General features: G+C 43.8%; 1 protein-coding gene across 3 annotated transcripts in view; it reads right to left on the bottom strand.

Annotated features, from left to right (window-relative positions):
• The window catches only part of LOC146798685 (uncharacterized), a 415,733-nt gene that overhangs the window by 14,029 nt on the left and 380,103 nt on the right, over window positions 1-21,601 (bottom strand). For all 3 annotated transcript variants that reach the window (XM_085625984.1, XM_085625983.1, XM_085625982.1), the window contains exons 14-15: window positions 7,895-8,284; window positions 6,495-6,656 (exon numbers count right to left, since the gene is read on the bottom strand). In XM_085625984.1, coding sequence (XP_085482110.1) covers window positions 6,520-6,656; window positions 7,895-8,284 — 527 coding nt within the window. In that variant the 3' untranslated portion in view covers window positions 6,495-6,519. The remainder of the gene's footprint in view (window positions 1-6,494; window positions 6,657-7,894; window positions 8,285-21,601) is intronic.

Below are 21,601 nucleotides of genomic sequence, written 5' to 3' on the forward strand. Positions count from 1 at the left end.
GTGTTGTAAAGCGACCTTTTCTTTGAAAATGTCAATAAATTTTTTTTTTTTTTAAAAGAACGAACTTGTGGGATTTTCCCAGATGGTCACTCAGGGGACACCGATACAGGGGTAGAAGGACTGGAGAATTTAAAGAAAGTTCCATCAGAACTGGATAGCTAGCTTGAGATCTCCAAAAGGACGTCCCTAGAACCAAATCTACCCATTGTCTCCTGACCTGTGCAGATACTCGAGTGATCATGGCGAACGGGGGAAATGCATACCCCTTTGCTCTTGACCAATCCTGTAGAAAGGAATCTGTTGCCGCCGCCATCGGGTCTGGCCTCCAGTTGAAGAATCGGTCCACTTGATGGTGGATGTGGAACGCAAAGGGATCTTAGTGTAAGATCCAAAATCCCCTTGCATAGTGGTCTTTAAAACCCTAATAAGGTCTGACTATTGTTACTTGATCCACATTGCTTTTTCCAAATTGCTGAACAATGGAATCCCCTTATTTGTTTCTTAATGCTATTGGTGAGACGTGCTGGCACCTTCTCTTTTACGCATATCAGCCATGTCTACATTTACTGGTATGATCGCTGGAAAATACAACCCACTTGCTGAGAAGTTAAAGTTCTATTAAGGAAGTGATTTGGGTTTCTATTGTACATTTAAATAAGGAAGTCTCTTAACTGTTTTCATAACATGAAATTATCTGAAAATGTCATGTGAGCGTTCTCCCTCAACATCGGAATCTGCCGGAGAGTCACCCAAATCAAAGTTGGGCAAATGGAAAGGCAAGTCCAGAATTTGACTCTCCTGGGGGACCACCGGTGGTGGTTCAATCGATAGGGGGGCATCATGTGCCAGGAAGGCCCACTTAAGCATATCACAGGCACCCAAATCACCAGTTTACACTTGGCTTTGGACTTACCTGAACCCGCAGCTGGCTGCCCCTGAGGTCATGTGGCCTACAGGCTGGCAAGATCTTCCCTCAAGAAGAGGGGTCCATTGGTAGATGTACATCAGCTGCTGTAAAGCCGCCTTGTAGGGAGCCAGGGCAAAGGAAACCATCTTGTGAATACGCTTGTTACTGCGTCACAAAACTCATTGCCCAGGGTAAAGTACTTGGACCTACTCTTCCTCTACAAAAGAGACTGCCTCATCCTGCATTGCAGGAATATGGGCGCTGGGGTTACCAGTGCAGTCAGGTATGTATGCTGCAGCTCTGGGGGGGGGGGGGGGGGGGTGTTTTGTCCCTGGTGACACGATGCGCCCTTCAATTAACTGGGCAGGGCCTTGGTGAGTGTCCCAATAACAAGCGCCTCATCTTGCTACTTAAAGGTGCCAGATACAGACCCCAATGGGTGTAAACCCTACTGTTGAAAAAAACATCGAGTACAGACCCTACAGATATAGGGCGTAACACTCCAGGACCCAGCGGGTTATGCATAGGCTCCATGATCGGCAGCAGACACCACGATCATCACCAGTGATAATGCGTGATCCGATCACAGAGATGCAGAGGAGCGCATCTCTATGAGACAATTAGCCCCCTCTGGCAGTTGGCGGGGATTACCGAGCACCCCTAGCCCACTAACAATGAAGCGAAGAGCTCAAGAAAGGAGCGGAACCCACTCCTGTGAGCTAACCCTGTAAAATGAAAACACCTAAAGGCAAAAAACACTCAAAAATACTCAATAACGTGTCTAAGGCTCAGGTTTGATGAGAGACTCTGGTATCTGAACTTTGCTGGCTGTGGAGAGGGGAGAAGAAAGAGGGGGATTCACTAGAAAGGAAGGACTATGTTGCTGTTTGGGACATTATGATTGGACTATTGATGTTGTCCCTTTTCTCTTTTATTTTCCTGATGGTTTATGGGAAAAGTAGTTCTTTATGTGGTTTACATGGCTGCTGTGTTAAAATAAAGCGAAGAGAGTACAGCATAATCCTCGTCTCCAGTCCCGACACAGAATTCTACTTTCCCTGCTCTACTAATTATCTGCTGTCAAACTGCTATGCTCCCACTGCCAAGTGAGCAGACAGTACCCTGCCTCCACTGTGAGGTATTATAAACATACATTTCAGTGTACAAAAAAGCATAACACATTAATATTCCATTAGTGACTATCTTACTCTATAACTATAACTATGCAGAGTTGAGTACAGTTATGTACAAACTGAATGTTTTAACTACATTCCAACATTGAGTCACTGGATTGCCTTACTTAACCTGAAATATTCAACATCTGAACACAGCCCAGCCACCGGAAGCTGGAGCTCACAATTAAACAACACTTGCAAAAGAAATTGTCAGAGGAACCTGTGACTCTGACTAAAATAAAAAGAAGGATGAAGAGTGTGACAGCCTCAGCTTGTGATTTCCTCATGACCCGTTCTGCAGACAAACTTCTATAGAGCTACAGATTTCTTACCTTAGAATAATCCCCAGGTGTTAGATAGATCCAGAAACTTTTCGAGCAGTACCTAGATCTGGAAACTTTCCGAGCAGTACCTCTGCGTGCCAGTAGGTGGCATTGTTCAGCTCTGCAGCAGCAGCACCGAAAGTGAAGTCCGTGGTGCCTATAGCGGCGCCACCCCAGCACACTGGCATCAGTCACTTTTTGCTAACTTTCTGCGCCAGAAGAAAGGCGCCATGAACGTAGCTGATGTAACAGTGTGCAGAAACTAAGGACCTCATAAGGGTTACCCTATAATGAGAAATCTGTTCAAAGATTGGGGAGGATCAGTAAGAAATATGCAGCTAGATAATCTCTACCATAAAAGGAGTTAACGAAGATAAGTAACTTGCTCATCTGATGGAGACTTCTTGCTGCAGATTCCTTATCTTAGAATAGATACCCAAGCAATACCACTCCAGAGGAGGAGGGTCTACAAACAGATTTAGCCTAGAAAGTCCAGGAGGACCAAACTGGCAAAGTGCCCGTCGTGACGGACCTGACTGTCCAGGCAGTTATGCTTAGTAAACCTGTGCAGAGATCCACACGTCACAGCCTGAGAGATGTCCAGGAGGGGACTACGCAAGCTAAAACAGTGGTCACAGCTTAGACTCTGGTGGAATGAGCAGAAAAGCCCTCAGGGGGTTGCTTCATGGCCAGTGCATAGTAGATTTTAAAACTAAGTATAATCCATTGTGAGCTGGTCATTTTCTGAAAGTTTTTCCTTTCATCCAACTAGTGTTCCTTAGTACGATCAATGTAGAATGATAACGCTCATTTTGGGTCCAGTCAATGGAGTCTCTCCTCCTTTTTAGAAGAGAGAGGCGGAGCATAGAAAGTCTGCAGTGTGATGGTTTGGCCGATGTGGAAGGGTGTCACCGATGTAATGACTACTTGAAATGCAGTTTTTATGTTCAAAAGTCGTAAAGGGCACTTGTGGAGAGGCTCAAAGGGTGATCACATCAAGAATGTTAAAACCAGATTAAAATCTCATTGGAGTATGATGAAGGGTTTTAGAGAGAACTGATGCTGTAGACCTTTTAGAAATTGAGTCACAGCAGGTAACTTAAGCAAGGAGGGCTGATCCGGCAACCTCAAGAATGCCGATATGGCTGAAAATTCCCTTTACTATGCTCAAAGCAAAGCCTCGTCAGGCTAACGAAAGAACAAATAACGAAACCTCTGACAGAGGTACAGAAAGAGGATCGATCTTTTTGGTAGTAAACCATGTCATAAATCTGTCCCAACAACAGGTGTATACATTCTTCGTTGAGGGACGCCTGGCTGCCAGAATGACATCACAAACTTTAGTAGGGAAGTTGAAAACTGTCAATTGCCACTGCTCAATCTCCACGCATGAAGGCACAGCGTTTGCAGGTTCGGGTGCAAGTCCCTGCCCTGTTGCTCTCACATTAAATCCTCCCAAGGGGGCAGCCTGATCGAGAACCAAGGCTCATGTTCAGGAGTTTAGATACCATACTCTCTGTGTCCGAATCAGGACCACAAGAATAACTTGGGACCAGTTGTTCCTGATCTTCTTGAGAACTCTCGTCATGAGTGAAGGTGTAAAGGAAACCTGAGCTCCACTCGAGACGAATGATATCTCTGCACGACAGTGCTTTCATTGTGCATTCTTGGTGGTGGCTAATAGATCGAATCAAGGTTCCCCAATCTCTGAAGAGACCTTGTACCACCTCAGGATGGAGCTGCCATTTGTGATCCGCTAGGAATCGAAGGCTGAATTTGTCTGCTCTGGCATTTCGAGAGCCACCCAAATGTTGAACCACTTGGGAAATGCCTTGACGTTTCAGCCATGTCCAGAGGAGCAGAACTTCTTGACACGGGGTCCACAACCCCACCCTACCCTAGTTGTTGCACTACCATATGGAGGTGGTGTTGTCCATTATCACCTGCACCAGCCATCCCTTGATGGAAGTAAGAAGTTTTCAGTGCTAGTCAGATTGCTCTCAGCTCCAGAGACTAGAGTCCTCGGATCTCCAACTCACCCAGATGGTTGCCCCAGCCCAGGAGTGACGCTTCTGTCACTGCAGTCATCTCTGGGTAGGGAAGGGAGAGAGGTCTGCCGCTGACCCAATCGCAATTTGTCAGCCACCACTGCAGGTCTTAGCAGTTTCCTCCGATATTTAGACTAGGTTGGGGAGATTCTCCTGATGCTGCGCCCACTGGGACTTCAGGTCCCGCTGCATAACCCTGTCATTAGTCACCAGCAGGTGGCAATGAGGCCCAGCAGCCTCAGAGTCAGTATCAACAAAATCCAGGATACAAGCTGAAACATCGTAATCATAGCCTGAATATCCTGGACTCGTTACGGAAGATAGGTCTGAAACTGGACTGTATTCAGAACAACCAGATGAAAGGGAGCTCCTGAGTGGGAGTCAGGTGTGTCTCTGGCACGTTTATAGAGAACCCTCAGCAAATGCAGATGGTCTGCCATAGTCTGAAAGTGGGAGATGACTGCCTGAGGCAAGCCCTTTATCAACAGTCAATCATCGAGGTAGGGGAAGACAGGAACCCTTGACCTCCGCAGGTGTGCTGCAACCACTGCAATCACCTTGGTGACACCTAAGGGGCACTAGTGAGGCCAAAAGGGACAACAAACTGCTAATGTCTGTGAGCAGGCAGGAAGGGAATGTGGAAGTTGGCAAGTGAAACGCTATCATCCAGTCTTCTGGGTCTAGGGCAGACAGAACATGAGCTAACATGAGCATCCTGAATCTTAAGGATCCTCAGATCCTCCCTAACCATGCTCCTCTCCAGGCCTGTTAAAGAAAGGAGGCACTGGCTCAGACTCATAATGTCAAGTTCCGGCCGGAGTCGGAGTCGATGTTGGATGACGCTGATACAGCTTCGTATCGGAGTCGGTATGATTATGGGGTCGGCGCCGCTGGAACGGTCTCCGAGGAAGGATCTGACTGGCACTGAAGACAGACCCCCTGGCGTGAATCAGAGGGGACACCTGCCAAAACCCAGGGGCCCAAAGGCGCTCTAAGGGGGTCGGCCCACCCGACCAATGGGGTGCATTGTCTCATAAAAATCTCGGAGTGCAGCGGGGGGTCAATGCAGGTCCAGGAAACCCAGGGAGGCACAGAGAAGACCCAGAGGCAGTCTCCACATGGGAACAAAGCCTATAATCATATCGCTCCAACACCCCGTCTGAAGAGTTGGACCGGCGCAGTCAAGTCGAAAACCAATGAATTTTTTGAGGGACTTAACCGATGACGTTGAGTGCGATGACGAGCGCCTGCAACAACTTCGCAAACTGGCCCAGGACTTTCCACGCGGCCCTGGACCTGGAGTGTCATGGGACGACCGACACGGGGCGGCACAGACCTTTAAGAAGCGCTTCCTCCATGCATTGGGGTTCATGGCGCGCCAATTTTCACAAATCTTGGAGTTGTAGTCCGACTCCAAGGACCAAAGGCAAACCAGATGGGAAACCGTCACAGACATCTGTTTATGACGGTACCACAGGGCTTAAACCCCACTGTTTTTTAGGAGACATACTTGTCCTACTGGGATAGAAAGTCTTGAAAAAAGGCTTTGAGAAAACATTGAAAAAATGAAGTGAAAATTGACTGGTGGTAGCTCTTTCTGGATCTGCGGTAACTGGCACAGAGAGAAAAGAACAGATGTCAGTGCACTGGGGTGGCACCTATAAACCCACCACGCACGTCACTTTCAGCACAGATGCGCAGGAGAATCACACTATCTAGCGGCGCGGAAGAGGTACTGCTCGAAATGTGTCCGGATCCAGTCTGATGCCTGGGGATTATTCTAAGGTAAAGAATCTACAGCTAGAAGGCTCTATCAAATGCACAAAGGTAAACTGCTGAGTAGAGCTGACTTTAGTGCAAAGGACCAACACCATTGCAAGCTATTGAAAACTTTTGGCCACGTACGCTACTAAAGGCTTTTGCCACACGGGCCATTATTTAGCTAATCATGACATGCAACTGCATAATGATACTACTGTTGGTCGGCCCTGCATTTCTGCTGTCAACAAACTGGGACCCATTCCAGCAAGTGAAGACTTACCTATGCTGCCACACTTGTGCTTCCGTCACACACTGCTGCCATCTGAAGAAGCAGGTGGGCTGGCCTCTGCTGACCGCTTTGGAATGGCTGCTATAGCACTGCCCAGGAGACCCCTTCGAAGCACGTAAGGGCAGGCGGGACCCGTGGGGATATCAGCAAAACCTGAAGAGGAACAAATAAAAACATGCATCAGTGAGTAACTTGTGAATCTCAGACCAATTCTGGGACCAATTAAAACACTCAGCAGCAGACAATGTGCAGATCAGCTCAGAGTGCTTATCTCTGTGCTCTGTCATTATGAGACTTTCGGTCTCTGTTTCCTGCTTGTCTTGTGAGAATAAGGGACTCTCTCTGTGCAGACATGCCTATGAGAATGAATAGCTTTGTACCCTGTGTTCATATGCATCTTGTCAGTATGAGACTTGAGGCCTCACTTAGAGTTTGGAACAGCGGAAGCATGCTGCAAATCTACAGTGTTCTCGACTCTCTGAACTTGTGGCTCCCTGGCTCTGTTTATAATTGAAGGTAGCACTGTGTACATATCAGAAGAGCCAGCACCAGCAGAAACCTCTGACCTGATGGCCACTCAGCCAATGATGGTCATCCAACCCTACTGATTTCAGGGTGACCACCACTCTTTTTTCTTGCCTCTATCTGCCATTCGAAGCATGGCAAATGCCGGTTGGGGAAATGCCGCATGGCCTCCACATGTGGGGAGAAAACTCCCTGCATAAGGCCATTCGTTTTTTTGTATTTAGAAAAAAAACTCCCAATTTGAGATGAGGTGGTAAAGATCACAGCCTCCATCCCCTGGGGGCCCATCAGACGGTCCACCTGGGTGGGGAATGTCATAGCCTCTGCACACATTGCCTAAATGACCCTGCTGGTTCCCGGTGCTGGTTTTTGTTCAGCTGTGCTGGTGAACATGGGCATTTCGCAATGCTTTCAAAATTACACACTCCCCATTCTCACCATGTTTTAGGCGGGTGAATTTGCAAGTTGGTCATCAGCAAAGAGGAAAAGGTACACAGTAAATACACTCTCACTGAAAACGGTAGCTAGTGCCAGTCAGTGCCAAGTGTGCGGAAAAACAACCTGTAGATTAAGGGAAAGGAAGTAACTCGTCAAAAGAGGCGACGTTCAATAACAGGGAACTTTGCAAAACGTTGCTGACATTATAAAAGGTTTGCACACACCTATTGACCTGTCTACAGCTAGTTCTCTAAGAATTGGCCACCCTGGTTTTCGAATTGTCTCTGCTGAATGAGAAAGAAGACTGACATTTTCTGTGTATCATTGTATTGCTGCTCTTTGAGAATGAGATACAGAAACTCTGTGTATGACTGGGTCCACAAGAAAAAGGCCACGTGACTGCATACTAATCCATCTCGCCCACTTACCCTTCATTACCACCTCGGGCAGTCCGTAAGGCTCATACTCGGTGTCATCGTAGGCCACAGACATCTTCTCCCGCTGCCTCTGAAGCCGCTGCACTAAGTCTGCTGGGTTTTCTCGCCATGTCCAGGCTGGGGGTTCCTGTCCCTCCATGTTGCCTGTCATTTCCAGGAGCTCAGTCTGGGACTCTGAGTGACAGATCTCCGGTCTTGCAGCCCCCCGTAACTCCTTTAGTTCATTCTGAAGAGCAACAAGTGCCTTGGCCAGAGTGTCATTGGTCTCCTCCAGGGCCTGATAACTATCCACGAGTTCAGCGTAGCGTTGCTGGAAGTGATCTTCAAATCCCAAGTTGACACTTCTGTGGCACTGCAGGTCAGCCTCTGCAAGGGGTACACCTATGAAGATATGGGTAAGCAGATGGACCTTTGAGTATATACACAAGGACAGAAATCTGCACACAAACCATTGTGCCAAAGCTGCATGCTTTGCAAAGGCAATGAGTAATATCAGTGCAGAAGAAAACAGTGGGTGTGACAAAATGGTTTTTGCAGCAGTAGTTGGCAAAAATATTTATGAGATAAATAAATAACACACAACACACCGTCAAGAGGGGGGACGGAGATCAATGAGGAAAAAAGCAGGTCCAGTACTAGTGCTCCCAAAGACTTATGTATAATCATTCAGCCAATGCTAGTCCCCTCACATTCTATTTGCCCTGCTTGACTGCGGTAGTGCCGGGACACCTCTGTTTGAGGTAGCTGTCACACTTTATAAAATGTATTATTATTCTTATTAAGGAGTAACTGTTCCTACAAGGCAATACCTATTATAGTTGCACATATGGAAAAAAGAAAATAAGTAGGAAGTGTGGCCCATGGGGGACAGCAGCGCCGCCCCCAAGAGGAGCAAACGCCCGATGATGAAGCATGACACTTGCAAGGGTGTGTGAGGGCACTATTTCCAAAAGGAGGAATTCCCCCACCTTCATCTAGTTCTAACTGCATACATCGAGAACACACTTCCTGCTCATTTTCTGTTTTCCTCATGCACAACCAAAATAGGTTGTCTCTTGCCTTATATGAACAGTTACCCCTTAGTGATTATAAATAAATAACACTCCTGTCTAGTGGGGAGCCCTAGCAGTAAGTTGTGAGAGCTCATGAGTGTACCACGAAATCTTTGCTTCGAGTCGTCTTGGACCATGAGGTGAGTTTTTTGACTCTTCATGAATGCTTTGAGGGAGGAGGCTGCTCTCAGTTCCATTGAAAAAGTGGCTCCCATGTACAGCAGCTTGCAGAGAAAAGGTTCAGAATGAAAACAGTGCATGGAGTGATTTGGGCATGGCTTAGTGATGGTAGTCTGCAAGGCAGGCAGGTAAAAGGTCATGCAACACTTTGAAGCTCGGGATATAAGTATCTTGTTATACAGATAGCATTATGAATTTCCCATATATTCCCTTTGATCTGAAAAGTGAGCATCTCAGACTTCATGTGTTACCAGAATATTGTTATCAAAATATCGTTTGACAGAAATATTGTGCGCTTAGTATCGTCTACAAACATATTACCCCATTGGAGTTAATAGGAAATTTTCAACAGACAGGTAATATTTTTGTAAAGAATATTAAGGACACAATACTTATGTCAATTGATATTACTGTATAGAATATTCTGACATACAACCTTCGGACCGTCTCTGATACACAAAGTTTAAAACCCTCTGAGATACCACTTGAGGAAGCATATGTTTTGGATCGTCTCAGAGAGCCCATAACAAGCCCACACAATAGCCTCCCTTTGATACCCTCATGACAAGCAAATAGCTTGAATATCAGCTTCTGTATGATTGTTTAATGAGGAGGACCCAACACCGCTGTGTGGTGGTAACCCAATTAATTACTGGCAATCTTAATTTCACTGAGTACTACCCTTCTTCATCCCACCATTTAAATCTTGAGGGTAAGCCCACTCCAAGAGAGACACTTCTGTTTACACAATCCATAACAAATAAATTGCTCCTCCCCTACAGTTGGGGCCCATTTATGGATGAGCCTCCCCTGAGAATTCATTGCAATAGCCTCTTAAGCACAAGGTACCCCCCATGTGCCCCCCCATCATGCTAATACTAATACTAATATGGCGGGGGGAAATGGCATGCGGGTGGAGGAGAATGGCGGGCGGATCACCACCGCCATGTGGGCGGTGGCGATCCGCCCGACATTCTAATAGACCCCTATGTCTCTTATCTCATTGCAGTCCTTGGGTCATGCAGGAGCTCCAGGCAGTATAAAAGACTTTGGTCATCATCTACTGTTTGGCAGATGCAGAACATGCTCCAGAAATCAACAGACAGCCCATCTACAAAATCTGCAGTTGACCTGCCTCATTTAGAAGTGGGGAACTACCTGTTTTCCAATACAAGGGCAACAGCTGGTTTCAATATTACACAATTCCAGTCAGTAGCTCATCAACAAGGGTACTGCCGACAACCTTTTGAGGCCTACGTTTGATATTTGCATCTTCCAAGTAAACCATTGTGGGCACAAACATGCAATAATTCAGAAAAGACCTGGATGTGCTCAAAGAAAATCACACAAATGTCTACTTTGGGGGTTTGTTTGTGAACAACAAAAATAAAGCTAAGTGGACCACAATGACATGGCACCATTACACTTTCAGCCCAAATTCCAGGCCATTGCAGTGGGAACTTGTGATACAGTAGCAGATTTTCTTTAGGGCTGGGCAAGGCGGGCTATGGCACCTCTGGAGTTTGGTAGCCCGACCCTCTCAATTCAAGATGACTACCCAGTGGCGCAAAACTGCGTGATGCTAAAAAAACAACTATGTTCATTAACAACATAGGAAGTTAGAGGTTAATCTGAGGAAGCCATTGGCTTGAAGTGGCCATGGACAACTTCTTGCTCTAGCGGCAAGTGCCAAAGGACACAGAGACTCAAATGACTAGAAAGATGTGGGGCCAGATGTACAACGCTTCAATTTTGTGACTCGCAAAATGGAATTTACAACAGTGTCTCAGATTCTGTTTGGGATTCCTAATAATGTTGCTAATTGCCTGCCTCGTTAATATTTATGAGGCAGGTGCAATTTGCGACCCCCATTGGGAATGGCTAGCTGGGGTCAGCAGACCATTTTTTTAAAATGCAGCCTGTTTTTCTTAAAGGAAAACGGGATGGATTTAAAAAAGGAAAATTAAACATTTCTGATTCGTTTTTCACTGCCTGGTCTTATAAAATATTTTCGCTGCCAGTCACAAAGGAGAAGGGGTCCCATATGCGCATGGCTTACCACCTTTTTGGCCGCAAAACAATCGTACATTGAAGTGTGACTCGCTAAAAGAAAGGGACCCCTTGGCACACCCCTTCCTAATAGCGAGTCGCAATCCCGATTTTGCGAGTCGGTAATAGGTTACCGACTCGCAAAATAGGGTTTGCACATAGGGCAGACCTATTTTCCAGTCGCAAATGGGCCGATTACCTGTTTGTGACCGCAAAAGATGGTTGTACATATGGCCATGGTTCTGTCCAGAAAGACACAAACCTTCCTTCCCACTTCCAAAAGATGTTGCAAATCATAAGCCCTCAAACCAGGAGTTGATTAAAATTAAGAAGCCTAGATCCTGGCTGAGATATAAATCAAACACCGTCTTCAGAATTAACTCCTGGAAAACCAGTGCATAACTGCACATGGAAGAAAGCATACACTTTGAAAAACAATCATGTACCAGATCCCTCACCCAGACAGTTGATCTGACAGCCTCCAAAAAGAGGTCTTTAAATTATAGAAATTAGTAGATATTCTGACAAAGGTTCAAAATAGCTAATCTGCATTATTCTAAGAAAAATGGGAAGATCCTAAACCGGAAAGATGTACCATACATGATGCCACAGTTATTTAAAACAATGAAGGAGGGAAGCATTCAGGCTCAACTGCCCCAATCCAGCCCCAAGGATCTCCGAATGAGCTAGCTGAGCTCCAAGGCCTCACACAGTCATGCACATAACTAGACCCTGCTTTGGGGGCTTAATATCCTAAGAGGGTATAGGCGATAATCTGAAGACCATGATGAAAGGAACTTCCAGTATTTGTTGCACGCCTTAATGTCCAGGCCACCTGGATTGCTGGATTACAAACGCTAACTCCTCAGAAAGTCCTACTGGAAAACAGTTAAAGTCCCACCTCTACCACTTTGTTTGAGTTATTAAAGACCCCAGAGACCAAAGATGCATTCTAATAAAAACATTTCTAACAGAGACATAGCAATGCAGGGCACAAACACATTTATTATAAGGACCAATCTAACACTGATGTAAGGGCCATTCCCTTGGAGGAAAAATCCACAAAGCGTAGCTATTAAAAGTATCTCCCTAAACCTTTTACCAGCATACCCTGGCTAGCCCCTAAATGCTACTTGGAACAAAAATATTTGTTACACCCACTGAGACTTAACTTGCACTATTAGAGGTTAGCATGCTAAAATCATACCTTCTTCTCACACCTATCACCACACTGTCTATCTTCACCTATCCATGCCCTCCTCTATAGAACACAGTCTTTCCAATTCTAGCAAGTGGGAGGATTACATAGATTTAGCCAGGCTTACAAAGGGAACAGCCCTCATTAGTTGCAGCTTGCCAATAATCATTTCACTCAGACACACGCAAACACTGTTGTTACCTACATGGTCTGACATTGAAGGTCAGAGAACTGGGTTCAAGGGAACTAACTCTATTTGAGTCTTACTTTACATGGCCATTCTCCTACAAGACACAATCACATTTACAAACCATCCCCTGGGACAAATTATATGCTTGGACTGGCACAAGAGCTGAATAGATAGATCCCTAAAAAAGAATGCAACATATATGAACCAATTTCTTCGAGGTCTCAATATGCATGCGGCATAAAGAAAATAACTATAGATCCTGTAAAGGCTAGCAAGGCTGAGAGCCATACATTAATGGACAACAAGGAGAGGCTGTGTGGGGTTCACCGACAGAATATCGATATAAAAACATATATGAAGTAAAAAATACAGATGAAAAAATATAGAATGCAAAAATATCGACTCCCTATACTTAAACAGGTAAGTACAAAAATAGCAGGAAAAAATATTGATGTAAAAATTATAGCTGTACAAAATACAGATGCAGGGCTTGCAAGTTCGGGATTAATACGACAGAATACATGACTGCTTTTAGTTATACACCTGTTAAAATACAAGGCTATTTTACCTGCCGTACAGACTTTGTAGTCTATGGTGCCGATTACGATCCGTTAAAAACCGCGTACGAACCGTCGGTCGGAGCGAATTCCCCGTCCGACTCGTACCCGGTTGTAAAACTTTACAAACATGGAATTACGATTCGCACGGAAACACCATTTCCGTACGAATCGTAAAAAACACCGACCGACGAAAATATACATACGAATGTGATCCGGGAATGCTGCGACGTGACGTCGGGACGCTTTCAGGCAGCGTTTCACGAACCAGGAATTACGATTCGAACCGACAGCAGTCCGGACGGCAATATTTTCACGGCACCCAAAAAGTGCCGCAAAAGCGAAGTACGGCGCGAATCGACCAGAGTAGGTGGCCCGGTACGCGCCGACCCCCCCCCCCCAGCCCCCGTAGGTACGCGCCGACCCCCCCCCAGCCCCCGTAGGTACGCGCCGACCCCCCCCAGCCCCCGTAGGTACGCGCCGACCCCCCCCCAGCCCCCGTAGGTACGCGCCGACCCCCCCCCCCAGCCCCCGTAGGTACGCGCCGACCCCCCCCCAGCCCCCGTAGGTACGCGCCGACCCCCCCCCAGCCCCCGTAGGTACGCGCCGACCCCCCCCCCAGCCCCCGTAGGTACGCGCCGACCCCCCCCCCAGCCCGCGTCCGACCCCCCCTGTGTGTACACCCGTGTACGGTGCGTACCCCCCGTGTACGTTCGAGTCGAACCCCCCGTGTACGCTCGAGTCGGACCCCCCCGTGTACGCTCGAGTCGAACCCCCCCGTGTACGTTCGAGTCGTACCCCCACCCGTGTATGTACGGTGCGTACCCCCCGTGTACGCTCGAGTCGAACCCCCCCGTGTACGTTCGAGTCGTACCCCCACCCGTGTATGTACGGTGCGTACCCCCCCGTGTACGCTCGAGTCGAACCCCCCCGTGTACGTTCGACTCGTACCCCCACCCGTGTATGTACGGTGCGTACCCCCAGCGCTACGCGCTGGGGGTACGCACCGTACATACACGGGTGGGGGTTCGACTCGAGCGTACACGGGGGGGTCCGACTCGAGCGTACACGGGGGGTTCGACTCGAGCGTACACGGGGGGGTACGCACCGTACATACACGGGTGGGGGTTCGACTCGAGCGTACACGGGGGGGTCCGACTCGAGCGTACACGGGGGGGTTCGACTCGAACGTACACGGGTGTACACACAGGGGGGGTCGGCGCGTACCTACGGGGGCTGGGGGGGGTCGGCGCGCACCTACGGGGGCTGGGGGGGGGCCGGCGCGTACCTACGGGGGCTGGGGGGGGGTCAGCGCGTACCTACGGGGGCTGGGGGGGGGTACGGCACGTACCGGGCACCTGTTTGGACGTCTCCATGGTTGTTATGGGAGTTCGGTGCGGACGGTCTTTTCACCATACGGTTGTACATTCGGACGCCCGGGATGGATCGTGATTCCCCGGTCGGAGTTCACCTTTCACGTTTGTACGGTGAATCGTACGAGGACGTGTCGGACACATTTTCCGACCCGAGGACGTGTGGGGAAATATTCCCAGTGCGGTTCGTATGGACTTTTTACCATGCGAATCGTGATTGCCAGTTCGTACGGCACTTGTACGATTCGTACGGTAAAAAGACCCGATACGAGTCGTACGGGGACATTTTTTACCGGATCGTGATCGGCACCTATGTGCTTCGCTGTACTTGTGGCTTGAAGTATGTAGGGAGCACCAAGCTCCAAGTGTATAACCACATACTTCAACATCTTAGAGCCGCAGTTAACTCTGATCCAAATTACCCCATTGCTAGACATCTTAAACTGGCCCAGAATAACAATCTTAATGAGCTGGAATACTTTGTAATAGAGAACGCCAGTTGAGACAACTTGAGTCAAAATACACCCTCCAACTTGACACCAAGATGCCTAAGGGCCTCAATACGGGGGAAGATTTACACAATTTTCCATGAGCCTTTTCATTAATGTATCTTTCCTGTCACACATGTATGTATTCATCAATTTCATATCCTGCATTGATTTACATTGATCCATCTTTGATAATTTTATGCTGTATTTTAATTCCATTGTGTGTAGTTTTTCCTTAATGATTGATTTGATACAATTTGATGGGAATCTATTTGAGGGTTAAGATCTATTATGCCATTTTGGTATCAGTTCTTGTATCATAAGTTAAGAGCACTGGCCCTATATAAATACTGCTTGCCATTGAATTATGTTACACTTTGGGCTTCCCCGGGGCTTCGGGGTTAGCTGCCTTTTTTAAATAGTAAATATTATTTTTTATAGTTATTTATGTGCACTTGCACTTTTTGCACATTGACAATGTCGCATCTTTGATGAGTGTGTGACCCTGGGCAGTTTTGACTGTGACTGTTTACCATTTGCACATAACCATTAATTTACAGGCAATTTTTGCACAATACTATGATGAGGGAAACGTTATTTATATTGTTGCCGATCACCTTATTATGTGAGTAATATTATATTGCACTATGCAAATATATATAGAGGCATCATTTGCTCAAAAAGTTATTCCATCAATTTTTGTCCCTCCTTTGACAGTGGTTCTTGATTATTTATCATTTTAAATGTCAATTAATTGTATCTATATTTATATTTCTCCTGGTGAGATTTTAGATATTAATTCCACTGGATCGTGCATTCCTTTCAACCGGACATTTTTTACTCTTTATGTGCCTTTTAAAGTCTGTCATCCATGTCTATGTATCACGTGACCCTGAGCTTCATTGTCAATTAGTGCGTTTTTTTCACCATATACTTTCACTATTTAAATTCATGTTGTCTTGTAGCGCGTTATGTGAACAAGACCGAGTTGTATCGGTCGAAACGCGTCATGCTGAGGCACTGGCCAGGACTGACTGGTTACTGTATTTATGATATTTAAATAAAGCACTGCAGTTTTACAATTTGTCCCTGAAAGTGGTCCATACCTGTTTTCGTGTGCCGTGGAGGTTGGTGACGATCCAGGATTTTCTTTGAGATGTATATATCTATATATCTATCTATCTATATATCTATATATATATATCAAGGAATGACTCCCCACATGGCCCCGGGAAGCAAAAGGCGGCACACTCCAACTGGGAACAATCATCTTTAATGTGACATATATATATATATATATATATATATATATATATATATATATATATATATATATATATATATATATATATATATATATATATATATATATATATATATATATATGCTAAATAATAAAATTAATATAAAAAATTAAGTAGATTTAATATACATTTTAACAAATAAACTTAATTAAAAAAGTTAAACACACATACATAATAAATATATATTTACTTTAAAACAATTAATAAACTAATCATCATTTATTTTATCATTTTAAAATGATATAAAAATTTACAAATATATATATATGTACAGTAACATAAAATCTAATAAAAAAATATTCTATTATAGATTAAAACATTAAACTATTTAGAAATCTTCAAACTTAAATTTCCCACTCCAGTGAGTGCAACAGTAGGGAAAGTGTTGGATAAAGGAGGGGTAAAAATGACTATTCTCCCTCCAGTGAGTGCAACAGTAGAGAAAGTGTTGGATAGCGGAGGGGTAAAAATTACTATTCCCACACTAGTCAGTGCAACAGTAGGGAAATTTTTGGCTAGCGGAGGGTTAAAAATTACTATTCCTACTCCAATAATTCTAACAGTAGGGAAAGTGTTGCATAGCGGAGGGGTGATAATTACTATTCCCACTCCATTAAGTGCAACAGTAGGGAAAGTGTTGGATAACGGAGGGGTAAAAATTAATATTCCCACACCAGTCAGTGCAACAGCAGGGAAATTGTTGGATAGCGGAAGGTTAAAAATTACTATCCTCACTCCAACAATTGTAACAGCAGGGAAAGTGTTGCATAGCGGAGGGGTAAAAATTACTATTCCCACTCCAATGAGTGCAACAGTAGGGAAAGTGTTGGATAGTGGAGGGGTAAAAATTACTATTCTCACTCCAGTGAGTGCAACAGTAGGGAAAGTGTTGGATTGCGGAGGGGTAACAATTATTATTCTCACTCCAGTCAGTTCAAAATTAAAAACAAACAAAATATTAATAACAAACATATTTAAAAAACAAAATAAATTAAAAAATACATAAATATGTTAAAAATTAATATACAAATATATTTGATATTACATTTAAAAAAAAAAACATATAATGTTAAATACATAAGACAAATACCTACAAATATTATATTAAATAAAAAAAAAATATATATATTTTTAATTAGAAATTATCTAGAAACAAAAGCATTAATTATTACATAAATTTACTTTTTTTATTTCCTACCCTATATCACCACACGATTCACAACCCACATCTAAATGTTCTAAAAACTGTACTTCCTTAATTTACATAATTAATTACCAATTAAAGAAATATTAATTGAAAAACAAATTAAAACTCATAAAAATTAATTAACTTCCCACACTTTACCCCTATATTACCCACAGCACACAGCTAAAATTAAACTGTAACAAAATTAATTACACAATTAAAACTTATTTCCAATGACACATTAATTTACTCCCCACACTGTACCTCTATAAAAGTAAAACCCACACACAAAAAAAAACAAATACCCTAATTAAATATCAATTAATTAAACATAAATTACTTCCCACCCTTTACCCCTATAAACCAACACCTAAAATTACACAATTTCCATATTTCATTTTCAATTAATTAATTATTAATAAGCAACTAATTAATACATTAAACATGAATTACTTCCCACCCTTACCCCTACAAACCGCACAACCCACATCTAGAATTAATTACACAATTTCCATAATTAATTTTCAATCAATTAATTAACATACATTAACAACTAATTATTAATTAATAGAAAATTACTTCCCACCCTTTACCCCTATATACCCAACAACCAGCACCTAAAGAAATACACAATTACCATAATTAATTACCAATTAATTACCATTAATTAACAACTAAATAACAATTACAAATAAATTACTTCCCACCCTTTACCCACACCAAATTTCTTTTCCCCAATTACCATAATTAATTACCAATTAATTATTATTAATTAACAACCAATTATTAATTAATTACAAATAAATTACTTCCCACAGTTAACACTATAAAAACTCAATTAAATAAATAAAAAATAATCATTAATTTATTATAATTAAATTGCTTCCCACCCTATTCCCCTATAAACCCACAATCCGCAACGGAACTAAAACATGCTAAATTTACTTAAAATAAAATTGATAACTACTAAAAATTTAACACATATATTAAAAAACATAAACAATACTTATACAAAAAAACCTACATCAAATACATTTCAAATAAAAACTAAAATACATAACACTAAATAAAAAAAATCGATATTTTAAACAACTATATTTTTGCAAACGATATTAATGACTTCAATATTTTTGAAAACGATATTTCTTACCTTAAATTCGATATTCTTGACCACGTTATTCTTGCTGTCGATATTTCTGTGTGACTATATTTCCAACTCGATTTTTGTGTAAGTCAACATTTCCAACTCGATATTCTGTCTGAATACCGTGTCCTACAATAATGCTTTAAATAATATCTACTACCCATAGATCCCCTGTTTTAGGTTAGGGAGGCTACTATGGCTGATGACACATAGGACCTCTTCTTTACATTAGGAGCCTTTACTTCTCAGCTACTTGCAGCGACCCGTAGAACTGTTCCCACAAATGGAAATCCCCTGAAATGCCCTCAATTGGTCCCTGCTTTGAGAGGTTTGGCAGCTATGGAACATATGTCAGCATAAAGATACACCCACTAACCACGCATGTTGGCCCCCAGAGGTGAGCAATGCTTTGGGAGTCTCCGATATCATTAGAAGGACAGCATGTCTCTATAGGTTCCTCTGATCAAGCTAATACTATTTATATTCCTATTCCAACCAACAACATCAACATCTAAGGGGACTGCTATTTGATGTAAGTTTTCCTTAAAATACTTAAGAATGTAAATGATTAATACCAATCTGTAACTCTTTAGTTAGTGAGTACTGATATGAAGGGTTTTGTATGCTGAAAGCTTCTCCTGTTTTGTATGTTCTTATGCATATATATGGTATTTCTGTAGTGTAAACCTAGCCAAAAGGCAGCGGAACACTGTATTGGGTCAAAGACAAGCATAAAGTCAACAAGTCATAAGAGAGGGAGCTGTTTTTTCTTAACTATTAATGCACTGTGATGCAGTGTTCTTTAAAGAGAAGGTTTTCCAACGCTTTTCTAAATTGGAGCGGCATTGGGGCAGGGAAGCTGTTCCAGACTGGGGTGGATAGATCGAAATGGCGCTGCCTTGTTTTTTTCTTCACAGTCTGATGGTGTCCTTGCTGCAGGTGTGCTGAGAACCACTGGCGATGATGAGATCTTCTGCAAGATTAGTGGGGGTGCTAGTCGTGATGACTTTGTAAATGATGCAGCTGGTTTTGAAGATGTTGGGGGTCGGCATAGGGTGCCAATATCAGTTCATCAGCAAGGGGTGATGTGATCATATTTCTTCAGGCTTTGGATTAGATGTGTGGAGTCTTGGAGGCCATGGAGTAGGGTATTACCACTATACAGATGCAAGAGTACAAGGGCTTGAACAATTGTTCTGTATTTACTTTCTGGAAGAAACTATTTCATTTTTTTTTTAGAAGAGAGAGCTGATACCAGACCATTTTTGTTTTTTGGCACTGTAGTCCTTGAGGGTGAGGTTGTTGTCCATGGCGAATCCAAGTGACTTGGCCTTCGGTGAAATTAGGGGTTCACAGTTGTCAAGGTTCATGTAATTGATACAGGTTTGTACTGTTTCTTGTCTGTTGTTCTAAGCAAATAACAGGAAATTTGTCTTGGTTTGGTTGAGCTTCAGGTAGACGCTAGACATCGACGTCGGGATAATGTGCAGACAGTGCTTGAGGCGTAGGATGTCTGAAGCAGATGAAACTTTGAAGTACAGCTGTGTATCCTCTGAACATTGGTGAATCTTGATGCTGTTATTTGTGTGAAGTGGCTGCACTGCACATAGAGGCTGAAGATGACAGGGGACAGTATGGAACCCTAGGGACCTCCGCAGGTTACTTACCTTTGGTAAAACCTTTTCTGGTAGAGACTCTATTTAATCTTAGATTTCTCCTCTTTTGAATATCCCTAGGCACCAGACAAGATCTGGAAAAATTTTCACAGCAATTCCCTTGTGTGCCGATAGGTGGTGTTCTGCGGCATCGTTCTACTTCATGCCACACTATACCAGATGGTATGGAATCTTATTAAGACTGGACTGAATGAGATCCTTCTACGGAATGGGGAGGAGGGCAGGTGAGGTGAGGAATCTGAGGTTAGATAGAGTCTCAACCAGAAAAGGCATTACCGAACGTAAGTAACTTGTTCTTCTGATAGACTTCTACAGCAGATTCTTCACCTTTTGAATAGATACCAAAGCAGTACCTCCTAGGTGCTGCAGGACAGATCAAGTGAAATTCCCATTCCGCTGGACCTGCCTGTCCAAGCAATAGTGGTTCTTGAAAGTAGCCTGGAAAATGTTCAATACAAGCCTGGAGCACTGCACGCCTAGCGCCGTGGTAGCAGCCTTTGCTCTGGTGGAGTGGTGGTCCTGTCTAAATTCTCCAATTCTCTCAATTTAAAAACTAAGGGTCTTTTTAGGATCAAGGAGATGCAGTCGTTCTCCCTCCTTCGATTAATGAGGCGATGCATAAAATGTTGATACAGTCATGAACTGCCCTTCATGAAAGGGCATGATTACCTTGGGTAGGAATGCTGCTAGAAGGGCTAACTTGCCCAGGAAACAAGGAGACAAATGGTGGGACAGAAGATAAGGCCTGAAGTTCACTCACCTGCCTGGCAGATGTTAAGACGATGAGAAACACCATTTTAAGCGTGAGTAGGCGTAAAAGATAACTGTGAATACGCTCCAAGGGCAAGAATTTCAGGTAGGTCAAGACAAGTTTTACACCCCACTGTGGCATTCTAAAAGGAGTAGGCGGGAACAAATAGGTCAGCCCCATCACACACAATAGGTGATCTAAAGAGGGATGGCGGATCCGGTAAACATAAAAAAGCCGGCATTTTGCACTATGTTTTGTATCAAAATGCATCCTCACACCCGTTTTCGATGTGAAGAGACATTTAATGCAAAAGGCACTCGCGTTCCTTTTGTTTGCTTTGTTCTAGTAAATGCCCACTAAACCTTTGCTGCGAATGGCGGGTAATTACATAATGTATCATAATTATCAAAAATATCCAACATTTTGCTGCTAGTGTAACAGAAGTTTCACCTAGGCCAAGTCCTATTTAGTAGGCCTTTTCTTTATCAGCCGAGGAATAGCTGCTTTGTAATAGCGAGGGTATGAAACTCTTCCTCTGCCATCTCCAGTA

The sequence above is a fragment of the Triturus cristatus genome, chromosome 9 (genome assembly GCF_964204655.1).
Source record: "Triturus cristatus chromosome 9, aTriCri1.1, whole genome shotgun sequence".
NCBI lineage: Eukaryota > Metazoa > Chordata > Amphibia > Caudata > Salamandridae > Triturus > Triturus cristatus.